This window comes from Caretta caretta, chromosome 8 (assembly GCF_965140235.1).
Source record: "Caretta caretta isolate rCarCar2 chromosome 8, rCarCar1.hap1, whole genome shotgun sequence".
In the NCBI taxonomy this organism is placed as follows: domain Eukaryota; kingdom Metazoa; phylum Chordata; order Testudines; family Cheloniidae; genus Caretta; species Caretta caretta.
Genome location: NC_134213.1, coordinates 78,470,762 through 78,498,454, shown reverse-complemented (window position 1 = coordinate 78,498,454; position 27,693 = coordinate 78,470,762). Strand labels below are relative to the sequence as shown.

The 27,693-nt window shown below is 40.0% G+C and overlaps 1 protein-coding gene and 1 long non-coding RNA gene across 3 annotated transcripts in view; both read left to right on the top strand.

The window, feature by feature from the left end:
- HS2ST1 (heparan sulfate 2-O-sulfotransferase 1) overlaps positions 1–4,549 on the top strand; it is a 163,271-nt gene extending 158,722 nt beyond the window's left edge. For both annotated transcript variants that reach the window (XM_048860632.2, XM_048860633.2), the window contains exon 7: positions 220–4,549. In XM_048860632.2, the coding sequence (XP_048716589.1) occupies positions 220–446 (227 nt within the window). In that variant the 3' untranslated portion in view covers positions 447–4,549. The remainder of the gene's footprint in view (positions 1–219) is intronic.
- Positions 4,550–19,384: 14,835 nt separating this feature from the next.
- Positions 19,385–27,693, top strand: part of LOC125641416 (uncharacterized) — a 74,411-nt gene continuing 66,102 nt past the window's right edge. The window contains exon 1 of the long non-coding RNA XR_007358045.2: positions 19,385–19,530. This is a non-coding gene — a long non-coding RNA (uncharacterized LOC125641416). The remainder of the gene's footprint in view (positions 19,531–27,693) is intronic.

Genomic DNA, 27,693 nt, shown 5'->3' with positions numbered 1-27,693 from the left:
AAGCATTAATGCTTAGTGGCAAAGGTTTCAATTTACCAGTTCCACATGGTTATATTAATAAATTTGGGTTTAAGTTCTATCAACTTTTATACAGTTTATCAACATGTTGATTGAAGAAACTGTGCAAATAAAACAACCGTAGTCTGTATGGTACAATTCTGGAATTATTTAAACTTGTAAGTGCAAGTGGAGTTATAACTGTTTTCATTTTCCATTTAGGAAAAAAGTCTCATCTTAGGAAAACAACAGAGAAAAAGCTCCCAACAAAAGAAACCATTGCCAAGCTGCAGCAGTCGGAAATTTGGAAAATGGAGAATGAGTTCTATGAATTTGCCCTGGAGCAATTTCAGTTTGTCAGAGCACATGCAGTTCGGGAAAAAGATGGAGAATTGTATATTCTGGCGCAAAACTTTTTCTATGAAAAGATTTACCCTAAGTCGAACTAAGAACAAGGTTTACTGTTAGATTAATGGACTAAACCTTTGGTCACTTTGTCATCTTATTTCCCAGCCCTGGAAAATAGATTGCTGGTATTTCTCTCTAGAGCTGAGGAAAGTGGGCTGTGGATCACACCAAAGGTGTTGGATACTTGACTTAAGCTTCAGTTCTTTTATCTAACTAATAGTTTCAGTGGGAGTTACTACCCTTTCCCTGAAGAAACCTACATTTTCCTTTACAGATATTAACCACACAGAGGTTCTGGTTGGAAGTATAAACAAAAAATGCTTCTATTTATGCTGCTGTTGATTCTCAGAGCAATTTATTTTCATTTAAACTTCTGCAAACAAGAACTCATTTGTTTTCCCAGCTTCTACATGGAGATTTTGGTTGTATACAATTATGAATAGTGTTAATAACTGGTTGACATCTGTGCTTTGTTTTTGTGAGTCACGTTACATGATCTTCATTGGAATGGTTAATCGTGTTCTGCTAAGAAATGCTACTGCTGGATTTGCCCATATATATAAATGTGGTTTTATTAAAAAGAAAAGTTATAACTAATCATTAGTGTTTTAAAAAAATAATTTCCATATTAATATTGTAAAAAGAGAATCAAGCCAGTATTTCCTTTTCCTCCCTCTCCCCAACTGCCAGCTGAAGTTGGGAAAATTCTGCAAAAAAAGTTGGCATTGCCTGCAGTTCTAATGAATGCTTATACATCAATATAAAAAAACCCTTGTAAATTCAGTGTCAAGTTGCTCCATGGATTCTTTGTAATGACTGTAAACTGAGATAGTGATGAATCCATATTATGACTCCATTAGTGAGCTGTGGTATGGTTTGGGTTTTCCTACTTCTTCTATACTTTTACCTGTAGAATATTTTTACTAAGGTGCTTTATAATGTGTTTTAAAGCATTGCATTTACAAAAGGAGTAAAATGCTGTAAATACTGCATATTTTATGTATTTGGACCAAAAGGTTACAAGTAATTAGCTGAAAGTGGTTTTTGCACCAGCTTTGTTACATGTGGAGTAAAAAACATCTCATCTGCTGTTCTGCTTCCTACTTTAGTTAACTGTTGGACATCACTGAAATGCACTTCAATGACCTCTACAACTTTACTAACACAGCACATTGTCCAGAAGTTCTCTTTACCTAAAATTAGTCTGTATCTTTTTATAACACTTGAAAGAGGAAAAAGAAAATCAAATGTGTGATTGAGAGAGATGTTGAACTTGACATAAATGTGTTTATGTAACTGCCTTATGTTGCTATTGTAAACTTGTATGATTTGCTGTTATTAGCAGCTTGAAACACCTGGTAGATTAAGTATAGTTGAGATTAGTGAACAGATGTTTGGGTACTGGGGACACTGTGTTTTAACAAACTGCAGTGAATACCTACAAAGAACGTATAACTTTTTAAAAAATCACAGTAATTACCCCTTTTTTCACCTTCAGTTTATAAAAATTAGTTTCCCTGGGGTGGAGGGAGGAGATAATGTGACATGTATCTGAATTCCTACGGATGGTGCTTAAAGCAATATTATAAAGTTATTAAGATGGAGTTTCTTTAATGCATTTATTTTTTGTAATATGAAAATGATTGGGAGTTGAAAATCATGTGTACATTGGATGTTTGCTGCCAAAAAGGTTAATTGAAAAGATTAATTGAGACACTATCCAGTATTTAATTTTTAAATTTGCTTTACTATCCTTTGGACCTTCCTCTTTTGAGATTTAAAAAAAAACAACACTTTCTCAAATAACTGTTCTCCCCAATTAAGTACTGGTGGATCTTTCTTTCTGATTACTGATTTATGTAGCATGCACCAGACAGGATTTTGCTTGATACCTTTCCTGTGTATCAGCTTCATTAATGATGCCAACACATCACTGGGGAACAGGATTTGCTACTCGATTTATGTTTCTTCTAGTAGCTGGTTGTCTAGCTGGACAAGAAGTACTGAAGTACTGGAGAGTCATCATAGAGAGGCTATTGCAATTCTGAAATTTTCTGTTAGACTGGTAAATTTTGGAAATACAATGGATATTTATCATTTTTAAAAAAAGAACATTTTTAGGGCAGATCACATTTTGTCTCTTTTCCATATAATTTGGATTTATTTGCTTAAAGCACCTTATTTTCTTGATCCTTTTGTAAAATTTTCAGAATAATATCTCTGAACAAAGATACAAAGTGAAAACATAGTACCCAACTACCTAACGAAATAGGGCATTTAAACATACAAACAAGTGCCCTAGTTTGAGAAGAAAACTATGGGTGAAATCCGGGCCCGGGTGAAATCAGTAGAAGTTTTGCCAGGATATAATCCTATAAATACAGTTTTTGAACTTCTGCTCCTCTTCTGCCAAGATTTAAATTTAGAAAAATGAATGAAATAGTCATCTTAAAAATATATTAAAAATCTTTGCATTTTGAAGGAGACATTTATTTTTTGTAGTTCACATCATGGAAAAAATATTTATTTCCTCAGATAATATCAACTCCCGTCCTCTCCTTGCTGTGAATTGATAAAATTGAGAGTGGTGATACAGAAATAGGCATCTCTTTAGAAACTTACTAATTGAAAAATATTTAAACATATTACATGTTGGGGTGGAGGAGGAATCAAGATTGTGGCTACTTTTATATCATATTAATTCATTCAGAGAGTATTTTAAAATCTTTTGACCTCAAAGAGTCAAACTTCTGCTTCTCAAGGGGATAATCAACTTTACACATTTTTAATAACCTACTCTATTCTTGTACTCCGTAATTCTCCAAATCACTGGTTGTTAAAAGTAATTTACAGTATATAAGTGAGAATTTGTCTCAATACTTTTCCCCTAATGAGTCCAGTCAAATTTAGGGACTTGCAGATTGTATGATCATTGCACTTGATTATGCAGCCTTTTGCATGCACATCTGACATTGAAGTCAATGGGGGCTGTATGCAGAAGTAGCAGGAAGAGATTTGCATTATGGGAGCAATTTGGGGTGAAATTCTGGCCCATTTAAAGTCAATGGGAGCTCTACCATTGACTTGAATGTTGCCAGGATTTCACCCTTTATGTCCATGCACAATATTTAAAATATTTTAGGAAATGGAAGCCACAAAATCAATGCTGTGTACAGGGCGTGGATTTATGTTCAAATATTCCGTTTATTAATTATACACAGATCATGGACTCCTGTTAGATTATTTAAAACAGGAATCACAGTTTATACTTTTAGAATGTAGCAAAGGGGAAGCAGTCCGTCTGGGAGTTTTGGAATGCTTTTTCTAGATGTTCCATGCTTCTGCGTTCCAGTAGTACACATTTGCCTATTATAACCTTACATTAATGATGTTTACGTCAAGGGAGGTCCAATTGCTATTATGTTTTTGCATCAATTTCACTGGTATTGAAAAGGTATGTATAGAAAGATGTTTGTGATGCTGTCTAAACTATGCTGCTTAGGCAGACAGATGAAAAACCTGTTTCAAAGTGCACTGCCAGTTTAGCTCTTTAAAAGTGGAGCTTATTTTATGACTACTGGAGATCAGACTTGCAGAAATTGTAATGGGTGACTAGTTGTCGGGATATATTCTGTACTTTAAGCCCATGCAGCTATGTAACCCTTGCAGCACTATTTATAAATTGAGCCCTCTTTGTGAAGACTTTGATAGCACATAATTATAAATGTGTTTAGACACTCATACTGTTTAATACCTAGATCAGCAATTTTCTGTAGCTTCTGTATTAAGAGAGTTAGGTTTGTGAGCATCTCTAAAGCAGTACTGAATGTAACTTTGAGAAACATGGATTGTGCCTCATGACTTTTACTTTTTAACTACACACACACACACACACACACAGCTAAATAGTGCCTTTTTTCCTCACAATCCATGTTGAAGATGCTCACTCCTGCTCTTTTTCCCTCTCTCTCCGTATATTGATTCATTCGTGCAATATTATCCCGATGTGAAACCATTTTGTCACATTTGTTTGAGAGGTAATCGCTCAGTTTTCCTCGCTATCATGCCAGCTTCTGTTGTTGAAGTGTTGATTACTGATGCAAATGCTATAAAATAAAACACCCAGTGGGAAGGGGAAAAAAAAGTCCAGTGTCCTGTCTTAATATTTTTCATGTAGCGTTCGCACTGATACTTTTCTAGCAGGCATCAATATACATTATAATGAACTTCACTTACAGCCATTGTTGCTGGAGCAGTTTCCATTGTGGTTGATCTATAATAGTTTTTATAACTTGTTTGTGGGATTATTTTATTAAAACTGCTGTGAGTAAACTGAAATGTATAGCCCTGTATCACCTGCAGTGGAATCTCTGATTGGAAATTAATAAACTGCATATAGGGTGTATGTTATAATGGAAGTGTCAGTGGAAAGAAGCTCTGTGTAATAAAAAAATTAAGTTTTGAAAGAACGAAATAGGTTGACATTTAAGCAATGGGCTGAAATGCACATGCCTCTCACCATAAGGAGAGCATGAGAGAACATATGTGTGAGAGATGGTGGTCACATTGCTTAATGCTTTGCTGGAAGGTGCTCAGATACAATGGGGATGAGTGTAGTATATACAATCGAAATGTAGTGTTGGCAGCTGCAAATGCACATCTGTTCAAATGAGAAGATGTCTCATGAGCACTCTATCCAGTGCTACAATGTAGGACTTACTAAATGTGTATTATAAACACTTCTAGCCCCTCTGCTCCATGAAGCAGCGTCTCAAGTAGCTGAATAGTCAGTCAACTGACCCAGCTTTGATTACTTAATAGGATAGTTCTTAAATATTTAGCCAGAGCACTACTAGTTGAGAACCAACTGTCACATAGCGTTTCAGCCCTTTAAGATTTGTGCTACTTCCCACTGAGGAGTCTACTGAAGGTTCATTATGTCTCTTGCATTGATGAGTAGACTTCTTCCCCAATTCCCCCCCATATATATATGTGTGTGTGTGTATGGATATAAATAGATAAAATCCAGAATTAAAACTGATCTTTGTTACCCTTGCAGGTGCAATTGTTGCATACAGACTTCTGCCTTTTATCAGTCAATGGGAAGTTGAGAGAGAGAGACACACACACACACACTGTGGCCTGTAAAAGGATGCAAGTTCATCCTCTAAAGGCATCTTTTCCGGAACCGAACGATGTAGTAATGGAAATAACTATTGCCCAAAAAGAGGCGCATAACTCACTACATAGTATATTAGTAATTAATGTGAGCTCTACTGTAAAAGAGACAATATCACAATAATATATCAACGTATTAATTGCCTAAGCAATCTTATAAAATTAATGCTGCCATTCTATGGATAATTTAATCTCTTGAATTGGAATTAATTGGGAAGATGGTGCTAAATTTTTCCACTTCTTGCTTTTTCATTTTACTTTTATTAATCCGTTAACCTGTCTAAATCTTAGTTGAATTTAGTATAAATTTCCTTATTGCTTAATAAAATATAAGCTGCTAGTGAATCTCAAAGCAATGTCCAGATGTTTTCTTCAAGTACGAGTCCCCCGCTATGACCTCTCTCCCTGCTTCATTACCACATAGCACAGATGTGGTAACTTGCAATAAGAGCTAATTTAAAGGACCAATAATAGTCTTTATTAAAAAAAAATCTCCACAAAGAACACCTGTGGCTTAAAAATGAAGGCTTAAAGACCTTTCACCTTGTCATAGTGACCCACTGTATCCCCCATACAAATGAAAAATACTGTGGTAAATATACTCTGTCCATTTTCTAGACACTTACAAGATTTATTCTGGATAATACACTCTTGGGCTTGCTGCACACTCAAGCATTAACTTTTTATAATAAGAATAGATATAAATATGGCTGCATGAGGAATGACCCACATGTCTCAGTAACTATAATAAAAGTTTCAAGCCAAATAGAGTAATATATATATATATATCTTAAAATAGTAGTATTAAGCTTGGGAATTGTGGCTGTAGTTTGTATGGATCATATTTCTTTGATATTTAAGAAATATTTGATGTGCATGTATTTGAGTCATAGACTGCTCAAACACCCTTTATATGTATTGCAACATCCTGCAATTTGATATGAATTTGTCCTCTGAGTTAAAATGATGTTTCTTGATCGTGGTTCTTATTTCTAATGCTGATATCAATTTTAAATAATAAAGGAAGAAAACACTTTCCTATGTTGGGAACAAAACAGAATTCATTGTTTATTTTTTGTAAGTCCAGGAAGTCTCAAATGTTGCAAATTTGGTACAGAAGTTCCTATGCTCTCACTTAAGTAGAAGTTTTGAGCCTGATGCAGCAATTACTGAGTGAAATTTCATGGCCTATGTTATGCAAGAGAGTCAGAGAAGATGATCATACTTGTCCTTCCTAGCCTTAAAAACTATAAATTTATCTTGATAAACATTAGTTGAGTCTGATGGCACAAAGTATTAGTCTTTTGTTTCCTTTATTTAGAATAAAATTTAAAATGATGGATGGCTCAGATGACTGACATGCTTATTAAGTTATTGCCCAGCTTGGTCAGGACTGTCACAACATACCCAATATTGGGTGGGGAAGTGAAAGAGAATGCAACTTCAGTTACGTAATCTAGTTCAGGGTGTAACGCAAAATATGTGGTCTTGTGTGAAGCCAATATACAATGAACACAGATAAAGTGCAAGCAAAGAGATAAGTCTCTCTTGGGGTTGCCTTTGAGATCTTATCCATTCAGGAGTATGTTGGAATAGCTTCTGAGAGCCTATCCCCTCTCAGTAGCATCAAGACTTTTATCCACTTGGTTCCCAAGAACTTAGCTCAACTTTGAACTCACTAAGGTTTCTGTATTGACATACAGTTAAAGCTCACTCCAAGCCCTGCTCTTTCTACCAGATCACTGTTTCCTACATGTACTTTTTCTGGATTTTGCAGTATAGCATGGAATTCCGTAGGCATGTAAATGGCCAAATCTACTCTCACCAGATCACATGGTAACTGGGTGAAATCACCAAAATACTATGCTTTGGATCAGATGGACTTTATGGAAAGAGTGACATTCCAGCACTAAATTTTTCAAGTCTCTCATACATTTTTTCCTTTGTCATCAATTCTTACAACATCTTTCTCTATTTTATCAAGACTTCAGTGGGACTGCATGTGTGAACATCTGTTGTCGAATACTACACAGGCTCCCCTTATAATATTTCATCATGTTCAAGACCTCGGTCCTTGTCTTCAGAGCTTTCAGTGATCTGGGCCAGCTGTACCTAAAAGCTCTCCTCATGCTGTGGGGCCAGCCATGCTTCTCTGGCACAATGGAATTCTCAGCCACAAAGTGTACAGATAATTTTCCAGGAGACAGAGCAATATTTGTTCCTGTGGCAGTTTGCTCCATAGTCTTGGATTAGCTGCTAAGAAGGACCATAAACCTCACTACTTTCCATTCCAAGCACAAAGCACATTTCTTCAACTTTGTCTCTGCTAGTAAACGTGCATAACATGTTATACATAAATAGAAATTTAATTTGGTTTTAAATCTGCATGTAATTTCCACTCTGGGTAGCTACATCACTTTATACCTCCCTGGGAGGCACTTATAAGAGTGATGGGCATGGTGGAAGAATCTAATTAGGATAGAATACAGGTCGCAGAACTGGGCCTCAACTGAGCTCTAGTGGAGGTTTATGGGGTCTGAGTGTCTACACGGCCCATGACACCAAGCCTCCTATCCTGGATCGACAGACTTGGACTAGCGGGGGTCATGCTAGTGCTCTAAAAATAACTTTGTAGAAGTGCTTTGAAGTTGCGACTCGGGCTCTGAACCCTCCCCCGATGTCAGAGCCTGAACTGTAACTGCAAAATGCTGTCTAGACATTAATTTTTAGAGCATTAGCATGAGCCCTGTTTAACCAAGTCTATTGACCAGGGCTGAAAGAGCCTCCTGTTTCAGGCTGTTTAGACATACTCATAGAATATCAGGGTTGGAAGGGACCTCAGGAGGTCATCTAGTCCAACCCCCTGCTCAAAGCAGGACCAATCCCCAATTAAATCATCCCAGCCAGGGCTTTGTCAAGCCTGACCTTAAAAACTTCTAAGGAAGGAGATTCCACCACCTTCCTAGGTAACGCATTCCAGTGTTTCACCACCCTCCTAGTGAAAAAGTTTTTCCTAATATCCAACCTAAACCCGCCCCCCACTGCAACTTTAGACCATTACTCCTCGTTCTGTCATCTGCTACCACTGAGAACAGTCTAGATCCATCCTCTTAGGAACCCCCTTTCAGGTAGTTGAAAGCAGCTATCAAATCCCCCCCTCATTCTTCTATTCTGCAGACTAAACAATCCCAGTTCCCTCAGCCACTCCTCATCACTCATGTGTTCCAGTCCCCTAATCATTTTTGTTGCCCTCCGCTGGACTCTTTCCAATTTTTCCACATCCTTCTTGTAGTGTGGGGCCCAAAACTGGACACAGTACTCCAGATGAGGCCTCACCAATGTCGAATAGAGGGGAACGATCACAACCCTCGATCTGCTGGCAATGCCCCTACTTATACATCCCAAAATGCCATTGGTCGTCTTTGCAACAAGGGCACGCTGTTGACTCATATCCAGCTTCTCGTCCACTTTAACCTCTAGGTCCTTTTCTGCAGAACTGCTGCTGAGCCATTCGGTCCCTAGTCTGTAGCGGGGCATGGGATTCTTCTGTCCTCAGTGCAGGACTCTGCACTTGTCCTTGTTGAACCTCATCAGATTTCTTTTGGCCCAATCTTCTAATTTGTCTAGGTCCCTCTGTATCCTATCCCTACCCTCCAGCGTATCTACCTCTCCTCCCAGTTTAGTGTCATCTGCAAATTTGCTGAGGGTGCAATCCACACCATCCTCCAGATCATTTATAAAGATATTGAACAAAAGCGGCCCGAGGACCAACCCTTGGGGCACTCTACTTGATACCGGCTGCCAATTAGACATGGAGCCATTGATCACTACCCATTGAGTCCGACAATCTAGCCAACTTTCTATCCACCTTATAGTCCATTCATCCAGCCCATACTTCTTTAACTTGCTCGGAAGAATACTGTGGGAGACCGTGTCAAAAGCTTCGCTAAAGTCAAGGAACAACTCGTCCACCGCTTTCCCCTCATCCACAGAGCCAGTTATCTCATCATAGAAAGCAATTAGATTAGTCAGGCATGACTTGCCCTTGGTGAATCCATGCTGACTGTTCCTGATCACTTTCCTCTCCTCGAAGTGCTTCAGAATTGATTCCTTGAGGACCTGCTCCATGATTTTTCCAGGGACTGAGGTGAGACTCACTGGCCTGTAGTTCCCAGGATCCTCCTCCTTCCCTTTTTTAAAGATGGGCACTACATTAGCCTTACGCAGTATGTTTGTGGGATGAAGAAGTGTTTTTGTTCACCATTTAAATGCTCTGTCTCTGTGTTGCTTTTCTTTCTCAGAGTTACATGGTTGAACCATTTTGTCTTTTAAATGAGTTTTCTTGTATGTGTGAAACATTTCTGATCAAATATCCAAAAGGAGGCACGGATTTACTTCTCCTTTTACCCTAAATTGATCTTTCCTCAACTCTCAAAAGATCACCCCTCCCAAGAAAATTTTTCATTCATCCAGATCCAAGACATCAAACGTGGAGTTTAGGTGGCTGGGATTCTTACGGATCAATTGCAAAGGTAGTGCAAAACTATAGGAAGGAATCTCCATCTCCCATTGGGGATCACAGCCATATAAATGTATATTGTAATCTTTCTCATTGTCCATGATTTGATGTGAGATATTTGCAAGCACTATGATTAACTTGAGAACCTGGCTGGGACAATATTTCATCTTTTGCTTATCTTTCAAAATTTAGAAGTTTAGGCCAAAATTTTCTACTTAGGAGCCTAATTGGTAGGTCCCTGTGTTCATATTTAATTATCATTTTCTCTGGATCTTGCTTGCAATCACATCTGCAAAAAAAAATGTGAGTGAGAAGAATTAATCATTTTGAGAGCCTCATATCTAACTCTTTGAAGACAAAGTGCTGCTTCTGCTGATTCCAGACTTTTTGCCTAAGGTGTCTTCTTCTTTCCACATAAATCAAGAAACCATACTGCTGTCGTTATGTCCAAATCTTTAAAACAAACAAACAAAACCTCAAGGAGCAATAACTTTCTTCCCTATGATGTCACAGCCATAAAAAAAAAAAAAAAACTCAAAGAACTCAGGCTTTCTGGAAACATCATTTTAAGTAGGAAAAAAAAAATGCTCAAACCAACTTTGGCCATACCAATTAAAAACAAAAATGCTACTCTAAGATTCCAGATCTTCTAATATCCAAACATATGCCTACAAATGAAACATTGTAAGAAGTCTGTTGGAATAGTGTTGAGATGTTTACTGCTCCTTCCTTGGCTTCCCCCCGATCTCTGTTGTCTATATAATATAGACAACAAGTTTGGGTTTTTTATTAGCAACATTGTGTTGATTTCCACTCAGATTTTTTGTTTTGATAAATTCTCATTTCAGTGAAGAATACAGAGGTGAAGAAAAGAACCGAATAGTTGTCCCAGACTTGTGCTGTGGAGGTGAAGTTGTTATGTTTGTAAGAAGCACACGGGATCTTTTTCAGGGGAAAAGGCGAGATGCCGCGTTTATTTGGAAATGCAACAATTAGCATATGCGTTCAATCTCACACACACACACACACACACACACAAAATGTCCCTCCAGTTGATGTTATAGTTACGAGTCCAGAGTCAGGATCAATCTAGTGGCCAGGTTGGTTGATCTCGGGTAGAGAGGAGCCAGGTTCTGTCGGTTGCAACACGATGCTCCGGGGAAGTCTTGGCAGGACGAACCCAAAGTTTCATGGCAAAGCACCCTGTTTATATTGTGATTTTCTTTCTTTGGGACCAATGAGTTTTGCACGGTCATTCTGTAATCAATTGTGGTTGAGTGCCCATTTTCTTAAATTGTTCTTTTTATTCTTTAGGTTGTTTTTTTCTTAGTCTCTCAGGTTACCCCATGCTGGTTTTAATCACAGCTATCTTGTCCCCATTGATAGGTGCCTGCCACATCTTTTAGAGTCATCAATCTGCCCTCCTCTGACATCTTAATAGAGGGCAATCTTCCTGGCGCCCTTACCCGTCCATCCTTGATTCCTCTCTAGAACATCTGGTCCGGTGATAGTATTCACACTTAACTTCTAACACACACATTCCGCATTCACACACAAAACAGGATTGATTTACACACAGCATTTGAACGGGAACATCAAATTGCAATGCAAAAGAAAACAATCATTGCATTCTTTTACTTATTTTAAAATGCTAAACCTGCAACGAAGTGGTGACCCTAAGAAATCTGTTACTGCCATGAAATCCGCTTCAGACACAAAATTCTGGCTGATGCATCTTTATCAATGGCCCATTAGGCCATTCCTTTCTGCTTTCAGAAAGGGTGTCTGGCAGAATATGGTCAAATCATACACCAATACTTTTCAGGAATGCTACATTATTATTCTTTCCTTCATTCTAAATTATGCAAAATACAAACATAAAATCCTACTACTACATAGTGAGTTATCTGATGTGGGTTTTTAGTAATAATGGAATACTGCCACCATCCTTTCCACAGTTTGTAGCTGTTCAAGATAGAATAGATGTTTCCTAACCCCTATTTTGTCTAGAACCACATGTGTAGCATAATTCAAGGATGGATCATAGTTTAGGCTACTTTCCTTCAATTATTCATTAGCTAGAGATGAACACTTGAAACATTAATTCATGTATATGAAGGAAGATGAATTCCTACATCTGGCCCTTCTGCGCGCTCATACCCTGACTGCTTTTCTGTTCACTACTAAGGCAAGCCTTTCCACGTGGTAAGCAGTCTTCCTTATAGCTTGCAGTAGGTTCTGGTCTACCTTTTAGATGTCTTGGTGGCAGTTGGCTTAGTGTTTGGATCTTTTTTTCATTCTAACAGAAGAGAAACGCTGACTACTCATTACCACTACCATTTCCTGTTTCTGGTTCAACACAACCTGTAGGATTCTGCACTTTGCTCAGAAGTGCTGCTGGTGCTGACAACAAATACTGTGGGTCAAAAACAACATTGATTTTCAAGGTTGTATAGTTCTAGACGATATTGATACAGTATGTGCTTTATTAACCAGGAATAGGACATCTGTCTATCTTAAACACTTATGTGATCCCCAGTATGATAGTAGCTGAGCACCTCAGAACCTTTCAATGTATTTATCCTCAACATCCCTGGGAGGTAGGGCGGAGCTGTTTATCCCCTTTTCACAGATGAGGAATTCAGGAACAGAGAGACTGTGTGACTTGCCCATGGTCACACAGGAAGTCTGTGGTGGAGCAGGAAATTAAACGTGTGTCCTGAGACCCAGACTCGCGCCCTAACTGCTGGGCCATCTTTCCTCTCAGACATCTCTGAACTCTGGCATCATCTTTATTCTGAACAAACATCATGGCTTTGAATTTTTTTGAATTTAAAAAAATAATAAAAATTATAGATTATATGAAGGCCAGTGGTACTAACTTTGTATTTAACTCTTTTTTTCATTGCCTAAAGCATAATGGTAAAAGGATACCTGAGAGTTCCTGTGGAACACTGCAAGGTGTAGGTGACACAAACTCCATGTTCTTTGATGGTGAAAAGGTTAATGCCCTGGATATTTTTTTTATTTTTTCTTTGTAGCTTGCTGGAATCCTATCTGGGTACTGTATATGCTCCCTAGGGCTTCAGGTTGAATCACAAAACCTCTAATTAGGCTGGGAATAAAAATGCAGTAAGCAGCAAGTTTCTGAAAGTTGGAACCAGCAAATTTGACCCTCCCTTTGGAAAAGGGTCAGGCTAGAACAGATGTGTGAGCAACGAGCATTAGGGAATTAGCATGCAAGGTTTACTGCACTAATTTTTCCAAATCTGATACTTGCTGCTTTGGTTTTGTGGGGTGAAAAAAAGAATTGCTATGATTACAGTTTTTCTTTGTTTGCCATGTCCACATAAAATCCCTTAGGCAATGCAAGCAGCAGAAGGCAATACGACATTCTTAAACAACTGCATTGTCGCCAGCAAGGACAGAGTTTTTCAGAGCTGTCTATAGTGAATGTTGAAGATAGCCACGTGGCAAAATATGCTACCAATGGGAAGAAACGGAAAAAAATGTAGAAAACAAAAGTCACATTGCACAGAGAAAAGTGTGTCTGCTAATACCCCAGCCAAGAAACATGAAAGCCATGAATAAATAATGAAGAGGGGGAATTTGAATATTTTAGTCTCCTAAATTAAAAAAAAAATGTGGAAAGCCAAGAAAAAGGGTAAAACCTTTAAAAAATGGAATATAAAGATGCTGGACTAAAATTTCTCAAAATGAATCTTAACTCTGCTCCCTGTATTCCTGCCCACTTTTCAGCAAACAATGAAGCAACGGTATGCTTGTGCCCTGTTCACACCTCTAATGTTGACAATATGAATCTTACTCCCATACACCGGACTTGTATGGTACTATACTCTGTATTATATGTAATCATGTAAATTAAGAGCTCTATAATAACGCATTTGCACATGAGGGCAGAGTTGACATTCCATGCACAGCTGTAACTTTAGTATTTGGGTACTTCAGCATGCAAGTTGAACATTGTCTTTTCTGTGGGCTTCTCTAGGATTTTATGTAAAGAAAGATGGGTAAAGAAAAAAGGAGCTTCTTTTTCTAGGACTTTAACATTTACCTGGCTTTCAAAAATTTCAAGCAATGCATGTAAATTCCATAATCTGGATCCGTTTACCCAGACACCCTTTGCTAGGCACTTTAGGAGGTCCACAAGTGGGAGCCCCTCTCTAGCACATCCCTCCCAACCTGTGCAGCTCCTAAGGGCATCCGAGAGAGTTTCCCTTCTGCATATCTTACAAAAGTCACAGGCCCTTCCTTCGGCTGTTCCCGTCAAACCCTTTTCTCAATTGTAGGGGTCCCCTCCAATTTGCAGTAACCAGAATTTTCAGGATGCATTTAAAGCAGCCATATGTGCCATTCTTAGCAAGAAAACAAATGAAAAGGTCAAATGTTCACAAATTGGTGTTTAAAGTTAAGGTGCTAAATCCATATTTAGGAGCCTAAATAAGTGATTTGGTTTTCAGAAGGGAGACTTGCTCTGGTATCCATCAGAAACACAGCAGCTAGGAAGTGGCTCTGATATGCTGGAGAAGGGATCCTGCCTCCTGAGGTGAATAGGACAGGGTATTCCAGTGGTGTCCAGCCAAATAGTGCCAGATCTTGGAATGTAGATGCATTTTTGGTCATTTTTATCTTCATGTAGCGTTTCCAAGCATTATTGGGTTTTTGAATAATAATGTTCTTTGAGGGGTTTAGCTTCACTTCAGTTTACCGAAGTGGGTCCCCTGTGCTGGGTCAGCCCCTCCTGCCGCCTCCTGGCTGCTCATGGTTCTAACTGCACCTTTTCTTATCCACTGTTCTAACCTGCCAGAACTTCTGGACATGACAATAGCTACAGGCAGCAGCCACAGACATTGTGATACTATGACACCATAGAAATCGCAGTTCATGCATAAGAGATGTTGCACCTCAGAAATTTTCCCAAATTGTCTTAAATACCTCTGCAAAATATCAAAGGCAGAAATCCTCATTGTGGATGGCAGAATTAACCAGACTTGGATTTTTGCTGGCCAAGATGATCTTGGGTCTGACTTTCCAAAAATCCCATGAAGAACAGGTTTAAATATCAAAGGTTCTTCCTTTGTCAAATTGGTCTTACTATCCCTAATCCCATCTCACACAGAGAGAGTCTGCTCTGGCACTGTATTACACACTTCACTCGGATTTAATTCATTTCATGGAATTTCTGTGTAACAATGTCTGCTCTCGGGCTCTGTGAATGGCACACTGGGTTAGTTTTGAGGGTGTTAAGAGGACAGGGTAAAACTGATCTGACAATGGAAGGCTAGCACAACCTTAGCAGTAGGGAAAGATACTAATTGCTTAAGATTTTGTATTGGGAACCAAAATAAAATACTCAAGGGAACCTGGTTTTCCCCCCAACATATCTTGCACAACTGTTTTTGCTCACAAGATTTATACTTGTGACATCAGGAGACTGTGTCATGTCTGAGCAAGCGTAGTAAATTGGTTTACTTGTCTCATTGCAGTGTTGTTGGAGCTATGTTGAAAGAGACAAGGTGGCTGAGGTAATATCTTGTACTGAAACTCAAACTTTTTATACTCAAACCTGAGTACATTTTCTTTGGTGATCATTTTGCTTGTTATTTATAGATGATATGTTCATTAATAACTGGGAAAATGATTCCACCCATTTGCTAGTCTCGCTACACCAGACTTGTTGCACCTCAAAGCCACCTATTTAAAAGCCCATAAGGTCATGCAATCTGACCCTCATTAACCCTTATTATGGTGCTCTGTGACTGGATAGCAGTATGAGTGAACTAAAAAATCAGTCTGATCAACTCTGCACCATGTTTTAGAAGGGCAAGCTTGTATTACATGTCCACTTTAATTAGGCAATCACCTTACCTACAAACCCTTTATTTCCCCCCTCCTCTGCATGCTTATGTTTGAGGAAGGGCCTGCTTAATAAGACTGATCTGAAAAGATCCATCTGATTTTTATCTGAAATGGACAAAAGCCATGCTTTGCGTTTTCTTTTGACACACACAATTAAGTTGGCATGGGTCAAAGAAATGTCAAAATAAATGTCCCTCTATCTGCCTTTCTCCTTACTATTCTCTAGCAAGATTCATCACTTGATGGCCATATGAAACACCATTCAATCACCTGTTGGCAATGGTAACCATCTCATAAAAACTGCAGTGGATCATTATATACTATTATGAGATGATATTGCCTAGACTCCACGTCAAGCTATGGCCTGTCATCATTGTTAGTCTATTTTACAGGCTGAGTGCACTCTAACTCTCCTCGTAAAACTTTGTTTGAACCCGGGTTTCTCAATGTCTCGCTGCTTGGTGTTTTTTCAAAAGAAGCTTTTTCTTTTATATAGGAGTAGAGTGCCCTTCCTGTACACAGTGAATTACATCTGAACCATTCATGAGAAGTACACAGCTGTCAGGCAATCTTCTTGGTGTTTTGCTCTTTGCTTGTTTAGCAACATCCTGTTGTTCGGCATTTTCAGTTTATCCTTGTATGGAGCGTATGAATGTCTTCGGTATCTGATCGATCTAAGTGCTAAATCTCCTACAGTAGGGATCTATGCTAATGTACTTAACTTTGGAGAAGTGCTAAATCGCTTGCCTGTAACTGTTGTTTTCCAAAACAAGTATTTAGGATGGATCCACACTCCTTCCCTGCCTTTCTTCCCTAGAGTTTGGGTTTATTTTTGTTCCTATTTCTAATTAATTAGATTCATAAACAGATTCTGTTTGCCTATACATCACAAGTGACTAAAATGGAAGAGGAAGAAGAAATTTTGCTTGTTTTTATTTTTAAAAATCCTTTTATTGCCTTAGAAAATTCAGACTTCTCTTTTAGGTATATTTTTATAACCCGACAGAAAAGCTTGTGGCTTTTAAAAACGTTTATTGTAACTTATTAAACTAAGGAAATGTGCTAGGTTTAAATAATGCTAATCTTGTGACAAAAACCGTAAAAAGCAAAGAAATTTAATAAGGTTGAAACTCTTGGTTTTGTGCATTTGCAGTTCACCTTTAAGGACAATCCAACCATCTCAGTATAATAAATGTAACAAATCAGCAAAGAGGGGCATTCAGCACACTGAGAATTCAGATCTCTGACGTTTCTTTCTTTTCACAGGTCCTGAAGTGCAGATGCATTTCTGAGCATAGGCTTAGGGAGGATGGAATTGTGGTTAAAGTTCAGGACTAGAAGTGATGAGATCCGGGTTATGCGCCCAGCTCTATTACAGACTTCCTGTGTGACTGGAGATAAGTCATATTAAATGTTCTGTGCTTCAGTTTCCCAATCTGCAAAATGCAATTAATATTTCCCTAACTAATTTGTGTTGTGAGGCTTAATGCATTAATGTGTGTAAAATGCTTTGAGAGCCATGGCTGCAAGGGCCTATATAAGACAAAGCTAAATATAGCTGATTATTAATTTCTTCCTGCTTTCTGTTTCACCCCAGAGTGTACTCTCTGCAGGTGCTGGCACTCCCCAGGTGTCTTCTTGGGGTAGAACTTAAGAAGGCATTTTAAAAAGGTTTTCTAACTGTGGTGCCGTGATGTCCGTTGAATGGCACTTATTCTTCTTCACAGGCAGCCTTTGAAGGCTCCACTGCTCTTTGGTGGGTGGGATAGCAGTGTATGGCCCCCATCATCTTAGTGCCTCAGAAACATTAATTTATCTTCACAACACCCTTGTGAGGCAGGGGAAGTAGTAGTATTCTCATTGTACCATACGAAACTGGGACACGGGGAAATCAAGTGAATTGTCCAAAGTCATATAGGAAGTCTGTGCCACGGCCTTTGTCCTAGCGCCTTACCCACAAGACCATACAAACCTGGGTTTAAATTCGTAATATGTTTAATGCCCCTTTTCATTTGGGACATTCAGTACGTCCTATTTGATATCTTTCACAGTACTTGCAGGTTGCCTTAACTAGCTGCTTCTTTCTCCTTAACACAGTCTGGGACCTACCGTATGCAACAGACAGCACAGAAAGCCTATTACATTGGGTCCTTATTTAGCGTTTTAAAGTAGTACTCATGGAAAGTGCAAGGTGGACATTATGTAGACTGTAAGGTTACATGTTAGAAGATGGTGTTATGCAAGGTATGCAATAATGTGGCAGTTGGCAGTGCTGCAATATAAGACGCTAAAACAGGTCTTGCATCACACACTGAAATGAAAACACTGAAACAGAGGGCTTCTGTTTTTCTTTACTAATATGTCCCAGCAATTACTTGCTTGTGGGAGAGATAAACTAGTCCTTGCAAAGAAAGGCCATGCATTAAGCCATCAGAGCTGGTCCTAGGCTTTATTGAGGGATTCTCCCTGACACCTCGTGAGCCCTGGAACCTTCCAGTGTATGTACAACACCCCAACCCTAGAAGGTGGCTGCCTAATGAGGACAGAGGTGTCTGGGCATATATGCCAGCCAGCAGAGGGAGCACAACACAAACAAATTGAGGATAGGAAACAATAGGAATAAAACCTCTCAACAGCCCCTTCCTAACAGTATTGTCAGAACATAGTTGGATGGGAAGGAAACAGAGGATGGAGGAGGGGCTGCAGGGCTCTGATGGTCACTCAAGGCTTCTATAACTGGAGCTGTCAGCTGTTTGGCAGTGGGGCAGAGGGTCCCTGGATGTGAAGAGCCCTATGTGAATGCTAGACTGCATACTATGTAATGTACCATATGAAAATAAACCTTTGCACTAGGCCCAGTCACTTCTTGGATCCATCTGCACTTCTGATCTACCTCCTTATTAGGAGATGGCAGTTACGCTGTAACATGACCAGTAATCAGGAAGATCATGTGCACATTTTATCACTGTAGCTATTGCCAAAATGCCTGCTCTTTAATCTAAAGTTGTACAGACTTGCACCTAGACACAGATAAACTGTTAGCTGCCTAACTTCAGTCATTATCAAGCTCTGAACTATTATCAGGAGGCAATTATCTAGCGGCACAACTTGGGACCGTAATAGATAAGCAATGACAAATTCAGAGCTTTACCCTGTGTCTCTTGCCTCTGCCTCACCCACGGTCTACACTTTATTTGTTTAGCAGACCTAAATATTAAGCAAGAACCAACCTAATTTTGAGTTTAAATGTTTGTTAACCAGAAAATAGTCCCACTGTGAATCTGATGCTTCTACACTAAGCCACAAAGAATGTGAATAATGTAGCATTTCAGTCACTAGATGGTGCAAAAGGAATATACACCTCAAAGAAGGAAGGCATGTTAGCACTTTGAAAGGCTTCACTGGCACATGATGCCATCTCCCTGGGTTTAATGGAATACTTGTGTTTTGCTGTCAAGTTTGCCTTTTACAAAGGGTCAGGATTCTTGCTGCTAGCCTCATTCCAGCTTAATTTCACATAAAACGAACAGCTTTCCTGCAACTGAAAGGTTGTGTGTTTCATATTCACAGAATTGCTAGAATTGCTATTAACTCTGGATGAATGTGATAGTATTGTGTCGTTTTTTTGTTTGTTTTTTTTTAAATTACAAGCATGGTTTTTTCTCTTCAGGCTCATTCCCCTGAGTGTTTATCAGGTTGTCTGCTTCTGGTGGCCTGTTTCAGAGGGTCTTAGTGCTACATGGGACCTAATTATTTTTATAGTTTAAAAGGGCTGTTTTAAGTTATATAATGACTCTGGTGTTGTCTCTGTGAGTGAAGAATTAACCTGGGAAGGTTGCCTTTTCTCACAAAATGGATTGCTCACTTGGTTCTCTATATTGATTAGTTAGGCATTTAAAGAGCTGCATTTTCTTGCTAAATGCCTTGAAAATTTGTCATGATAGTATTTAAAGGGGCAAATTGACATTGTTTATTTTCCCAAACCTTTTCGGCAGATTGCTTAGCCCTGTATTGCCCCTTTTGGGAACTCTGATATAGTATGAAGGAATGATAATGCCCTTTCTGCTTAGATAAGCGTGACAGATTAACATTTCTTTTCAGCTGTAATACCAAGGAAAGGGATGCTGCAATGCCAAATGCATTTTACATTGCAGCTGATGGGGTGACGATAGCCGTCCTGAATAGCTCTTCAAGGGGACTGGACTTTTCACAATTATTATGAACGATCTGAGGGTTTGTTAGCATTTCTATTCATCGGCACTCCGAAAAGTAGAGTTCTTTTCTCCTTGGGAGTTTTCCAGATGAAAGGTGGTAGCTTAATAGCCGCAAGGTTGGCAGCCCAAGCATGGGGTAGCGTTAAGAATTGTGAACTTGTGTACAATTAAGTGTGTGTGGTTACCTGAGAAGTTTAATAAGAAGATGGTGAGGAATTGAAGGTGAATAGGAGCCTCCATTTTCCTCTGTTGCATTGAAGATTTGTAAATTATATACAGTATCTCTTTAAAATCTTTTACTTTTATAAAGAAAAGCCCAATTTACAATCAGATACTTTTAAGACATCTTTTGGGTTAACGCAGCGGCTGAAAATTGCATCTTTGTGTACTTTAAAAGCACACAACACTAGCATTCCATTGGTAGCTCTCTCAGCTATGCCCTGTGGTTCACCGACCTATTTGCCAAGAATGGGAGATCTCAGTTCAGTTGCAAATGGGCGAGGTTGTACGTCAAGCCCCTCCCATCATTAGCACCTTCATTGGCAAACGTAGCAGAATCCAATGGTTTAGTGGGAAGGGTCTTTCACTCCTCGAGGTGATCCTTCCATTGCAGGATTGCAGGCAGAGCCTGTTAAGGAAACTGAACTGTAATGGCTTATGCTGCACCTGGCTGGTGACAACAGGCAGACTTTGCTTTCCAGGGTTGTCAACCAGGCACCTTTCACTAGCTCTGCATTCTTTCAGAAAACTGAATTCGGGTACTGGATCTGCCACTGAAGCCAGTGGTGCTCTGTGTTCACTCTTTGTTAATTCCCTTCTGCTCATTTAGTTGCCATCTCTGTTTATTTTCATGGCAGTCAGAGTTGAATGCACCTTCCCCAGGTCTCTGAATACACCATTGTCACCCTTAGATCTGACACCTGAAGTCAATGTAATCAAATATGTTCACTGTTTACAATCCCAAAACAAAATGGAAGTAGAGGCTTCAATCTGGTTAAATCGCTTTCAGAACAACTAACTATGCTAAAATCTGCAGTGCAATTAGCACTTGTTGACTTGGGACTCTTTGGAGGCCCTGCATCAGCTGCAGATTGCTGGAGTCTGAAATCAGGCTTCATCTAGAAGGTAGGAGTTGGGAGTAGCTCTCTGTAACTTTAAAATCAGAAATCTCTCCTAGTGGGCCTCCTCTGCCTCCACCAAATGCTTCAGGCACTGCAGCAAATCGTTATTTCCAGCTGGGCCAGAGATGGTATTTGGTCACCTCTATAACATTTGCGTATGGCCAATTCCTTCAGTCACTAGCTCCCTTGAGACACCCACAGGCCCCAGCTCCCATTCTGAACCTATGTTTCCTGCATGGCAGTCCCACAAGTTTCTGCCACTCTACCAGAAGGCAAAAGGAAAATGATCCCATATTAGGACTAATGGGACCATCTGTATTTCTAAGGGTAAATTATTTCTTGCCTGGAAAATATCATTAAGTTGAGTATTTGTACTCTCACTCTTCCCCAGATTCCTCGGTAGTGCTGGCTACTCGTGAACAGGAGAGAGAAGGACATGAAGCATCAACACCAAAAGGCAAAGATTCAAAAAGGCTGTACTTATTTGGATGCAAACTTTATTCTACAGGAAGTCTGCAACTCAGGTTTGCAAACTAACAGGCACTCCTGAGCGGCTATGACTTCACCCTCTGGGAGAACATTATAAAACCTAAAGACAAGTTACCAGAGGACTTAGGCAGGACTTGGCAGTAATGGTGGATGAGGGCAAGTTAGTTACCAGAACTGCTCTCCAGAACAGTTTAGATGGTACAGATGTGGTGGCTTGAACCAGGGCATCAACCATTTTTGTGAGAAAATGTTTGTAGTTACAGTCATCTGGGCGCCCCCAGAAGTCCAGGACCTTCCTTTTGAAGGTCCTTTTTGTTTTTTTGATAAGACAGATAGTAGGCTCCATAGTCTAAAAGATTCCAGGGAGACATTGAAATATCTTGGAATTTATACTCTGGCGTTAAAGAGGAAATAGCTCCACCCTAAGCTGCCATACAGACACCAGGATTTTGCTCGCTAGTCTCCAGATCCATTGAAGAGAAACGGGTTATGGGAGATGACATGCACCACCCTTCTCTTCAGCATCAGTGAGCTCATCCCATCCAGCCACTTCATCCAAACAGACATTTTGATGTATTGGTTGAGACATAAAGGATGCTTACTTCCATGTCGCAATATGAAGTTTCTCAAATTTGTGGCAAATGGGTCCCATTGTTAGTTCATGGTGCTCCCATTCAGTCTCTCAGCTGTTCCTCAGGTTTTCATGAAGTGAATGGTGGTGGTGGCAACATTTCAATGAAGTCTGTGTGGGGAAGTGCCCTTTATCCTCCTGCTACCAATCCTCACTCTAGTCACAGACGCTTCAGCCCTGGGTTGGGGGACTCTAATGGGGTCCCTGCAGACTCAAGGTTTCTGGTGGTTTCATGAATGGATCATAAATGTCAGGGAGTCAAGAGCTGAGTGACTAGCTGGTTCAGCTTTCCTCCTGTATGTAGTAGGAAAGAACTTCTTAATTCTAAGAGACAACTCCAAGACTGTTTTATATAAACAGAGAAGAGTGTGGCCAATCTAGTTATGCCAGGAGGCAATTTGCCTCTGGGACTTTTGCATAACCAATTCAATTCATCTCAGGGTGGCTTACCTTCTAGAGAAGGAGAACACACTGGTGGATTGACTGAGCAGGACCTTCTCCAATCACCATGAGTGTTTTTACGACCAGACATTGCCAGATTCATCTTCCAGTTCTGGGAGACTCCCCAAGTGGACCTGTTTGCAACAAAGCCCAAAAAGTAAATGCCATTGGTTTTGGTCTCAGGGAATTCTCAGCTCAGGCTCACTGACAGATGCTTTTCTGCTATCTTGGAAGGGATCCCCCTCAATATGCCTTCCCTCCACTTCTCTTGCTGCCCAGAGTATTGTTCAAAGTCAAACAAGACCATGCTTGTTTTATACTTGTAGCCCAAACAACACTGATACTCGATCCTACTGATCTTGTCCATCAAGCCTTCACTCTCTTCCCCCTCTGGACCCAGATGTGGTCCCATCAGAAAGGCTTATCTCCAGAGCATGCACCCCTGAACCTCATATTGGACTATCTTCTATACCTAAAACATCAGAGTTTGGTCATTAGCTCTATAAGAATACATCTGGCAATTATCACAGCCTTCCATTCCTTGGTGGATAGTAGGTCTCTTTTCTCCAACTTCATCGTTACTAGATTCCTAAGGGACTTGGTTAGATTGTAACCACACAAGCAAGATCCTATCTGTCCTTGGGACCTGAATGTGGTCCTAGCAAAGTTGACTGGACTGCCATTTGAACCCCTTGCAACTTGCTCTCTGCTCCAGCTCTCTGTGAAGATAGCATTTTTAGTTGCCATTACCTCAGCCACAAGGATGGGTGAGTTGAGACCCCTAGTGTCAGAGCCTCCCTATACAGGTTTCCATAAGGATAAAGTTTATCTCTGCCCTTACTCAAAATTTCTCATGAAGGTAGTATGTAATTTTATGTTAACCAGGCATTCTATTTGCTGACTTTCTTCTCGAAATCTTATACATGTAGAGATGAGGTGAGATTTCATCCTGTTGGATGTGAGAAGAGCTTTAGCTTTCCACCTGGATCATACTAAGTTTTTTAGATCCTCCATGCAGTTGTTGGTTGTGGACAAAGCCAAGGATCAACCAGTTTCCACTCGGAGAATCTCATCCTGGATCTCTTTGTGCATGCGTTTATGCTGTCAATTGGCTAATATAACCCTGCCAGCGAGAGCATTGGCACATTCTGCTCGAGCGCAGGCACCTTTTAGCAACTTCCTTGGCACAAATACCCGTTTGTAAAGCAGTGACTTGATCATCAGTCCACACTTTTGCTTCTCGTTATGCCATGTCCCATCAGCCCGGGGACAATGTCAATTTTGAACAAGTTGTCCTGCAATCATTGTTCAGGTATAATCCGAGCCCACCTCCATGTTTGTCTGCTTGTGAGTTACCTACAGTGGACTGGACATATGCAAGCACTTGAAAAAGAAAATATGGTTACCTACCTTTGTGTAACTGTTGTTCCTTGAGGTATATTGCAAATACCCATTCCACGACCTGCCCTCCTTCCCCTCTCTATCAGTCTATCCAGCACTAAAAACTAAAGCTCAAGCTGCCCCAGTGGGTACTGTTGAGGGGGAAAATTTTCCAACCACTGTGTACGAGGCGTATACAGACCTACGGTGGAATGTATATGTGCAACACATCTCGAAGAACAAGTTACAGAAAGGTAAGTAACTGTTTTTTATGGGGCAAATTGATTTCACCATTGGGAAACTAGGGATTCTCTCCCCAGAGTAATAACTATAAAGCACGGTAATGCTATTCAACATTAGTGCATTAAAGTGTGGCCTTATTAATTCAAAGCATAAAGGCAACAAAATAAGCTGTTCAATTTAAAATATAATACATATATAATGAGGAAAATGTGTGAAAGCTTTATTCAAATGAAAATGCAGAAGTGTTTGAACTAGTGAGGTATGTTTTTGTGCTGAGTTATGAGCATATGTAATAGATTTAATTATTAATTTCTCCATTGTTCTATGCACACAGACAGGGTTCAAGGCACAGTCATTCTCTGGCTTTCATAGATCTAATTTGTATAATTATTGTCTGAATAAAGAATTGCTCCAATTCCTAGCGCTTTTTTTTCCTCTTCTAAATCTTATTTCAATGCGGCATTCCAAAAGAGGAACACCTGCCACTTCTTCAAAGTCAGCTGATCACTGGCAATGATGGAGTGAGCTACTGCTGATGACGTTCCTTTTCAAGCCCTTTTGTCTAAAGGAATTATCATACACCCTTTTCATTTTATCGAACAAATTACATTTGTCAAGGTCTATCTTTGTAAATAAATAACTAAAGACACATGGCTGTGTATTTCTGCTCTTCCAGGTCTCTTGTTCTATTTATGGAAGCCAGATGACATGAAACAAAAGAGAAACTTTCCTCTAAAAGCAATTATCTTTCTGCATTCCCATCAGTATAATTATATTGCAGGGAATTTTAAGAAGCTGTACAAGTAGAATTGAATGCTTAAAATCATGTTTGTTGAATTGTTGTTATGCAAAAGTTGAGCAGGCTGTATTGCATCATATTAACAGAACAGCACCAATGGCAATTCTGTTACAAGGCTGTGCCTGAAAATGTGTATCTGTGTGTGTGTGTGTGTGTGTGTGTATTTAATGTGAGACCAGAATTTGAAAATGGGAGTGGGCTGTAAAAAGGATTGCAGAAAAATATGTATGGGAGCCTGTGAAGGTGGTTCCCCTCACCACAGGTTCATCTCCTAGTGGCTGCATCTTGGAATTAGCTTTCGCCTCCTATGGTGCATCCTAAAATCTGTTGTTCGTGCTGTGGTCCGTCTCTCTCTCTCTGATTCAGGGTACTCCCTCTTTGTGACTTGGTCCTCGGGTCAGGTTGCTGTATAGTACCCCTCTTCTGGAATAACAAAGCACTCCTGGACAAGCAATCTGTATGCTGTCTGAGGCAGACCTCTGTTCCAACTCCTGGGCTACTTACTTATGGCTGGTAGGAGACGTCAGGTCCACCCGCTATTTTGGGTTTCAGCAACCTAAGTCATCTTGGTCTCAGCTGCTATTTCCCAGGGCTTCTTCCTACCACAGCTCTATTTCCCTGCCTATTTCTGGGTTTACTACTGCAGCTTCCTTTAGTCCCCCATGGCTACTTCATTCCTCTAGGCCTCTTGTAAGACTCCCTAATCCAGGGCAGGACCCCAGGGCTTACTTTCCCCCTGGATTGCCTCCTTGTCCCTGGCCAACTCCCCTTCCTTCTAGGGAGTGACTGCAGACCTTCTTCCTGCTCTCACTTCCTAGCTTTATATGTCTATCCTAGCTCCTCCCACAGCTGGGCGTCCTCTGCCATTAGGCCCTGTCAAGCCCAGCTTCCATTCCAGGTTCAGCATATCAGGTTAATTGGCCCCTTCTGACCCATATTAACCCACTCACGAGTTGTGTGGGTTGAACATCCCACCAGAGAACCAATGCTGTCTTCTCCGTTGACTAAGAGTGTTACAAATGAGTCCACAAATGTTTTTTAAAAACCTAATGCCCCATACTGCAAGTGCCTACGCACGCGTGTATCTTTATTCATGTGAGAAGTCCTGTTTCACTTGAGTCAGACTACTCATGTGAGTGAAGTTATACATGTAAAATAAATGACTGCAGGATTGGGGCCTTGATTGGCTTTTTGCCCCTACCACATGTAGCAGATGCTTGTAGAGTTGGATTCTCTTGAAGTGAGTAAAATCACTACTTAGCTCAGCAGTTGTTGGATGAAGACAGGGCAAACCCTGTGGAGAGTGAAGCTTTGCCATCGACTTGAGCTATTTTGGGGGTATGCAACACCTGTTAGCGTTCATTAATTTTTTTCTTGTGATACAAAGCCATATGTCCATGAAAGATTCCATTTTTAAAACAGGTGGTCTTCCGCGCTCAAGGGTGGGCTTCTGCTATTTATAAGGAATATAGCATGCAAACATGAACCCGGGGTAGACTTCATTGTGTAGGGGAGCTGGTAGCCACACCTATATTTACACTGTCTAACATTTTCCACGATAAAAAATTCTTGCAATCTGTTTTTGAGAAGCTCTTACATCACAGGTGTTTAAAAATATTTGAATTTTGCAGGGGAAAAGCTTTCAGCCTAGAGAAGAACCCTTTCTGCATCCCATGAAATTCTGCTTACTTTTGCTGAGGTATATTAAACGTGGAAAATCACCATGTCCATTCTCTTGCTCATATTCATCTGGAAAACTTCGGCAGCCTGCCAAATGAATAACTCAATATGAATATTCTAATACTGGACCCCCACTACCAGTGCAGAAGCAGCACATGCTGAACTGGGAACACTGGAAGCAGACAGCTTCTCTGGGATGGGAGTAGAGAGAGGCTGGCCAAGCTCCCTAAACGCTCCTTCTAGAGCAAATGTGGCAGTGATTCTACTGACAATAGCCTCATTCATTACACAATCCTAATTTATTCCCTGAGCACCATCCATCCTTTGCAGTGAATGAGGCAGGGGTCCTGTGGAAAAATAAGAATATAATAATGTAATTAACAAGGGAGCTGAAATAAGGTTTCACAGGCAACCTTAGTACTAGCATTTCTGCTTGACTTTGCAGCTTAATCCAATTGTTCAGATAGTTTTTTGTACGTAATGCTGTAGATAGAATGGTTGTATTTTTCCATTAGATTTTTTCCCCTCTGCCCTCCGTTATTATCCTAGTTTCATTTGATTGTCCCCTTTTCTTCCCTGCTTTGCTTCTCATTAGTTTTGTTGGGAGGTTTTTTACAGTCTCTCCCTGGTGGAACAATAACATACAAGACAAACTTTCAAAACCAAGATATTGGAGCAGTTTCAAAATGAGTTTCTTACCGCATCCCTGGAAC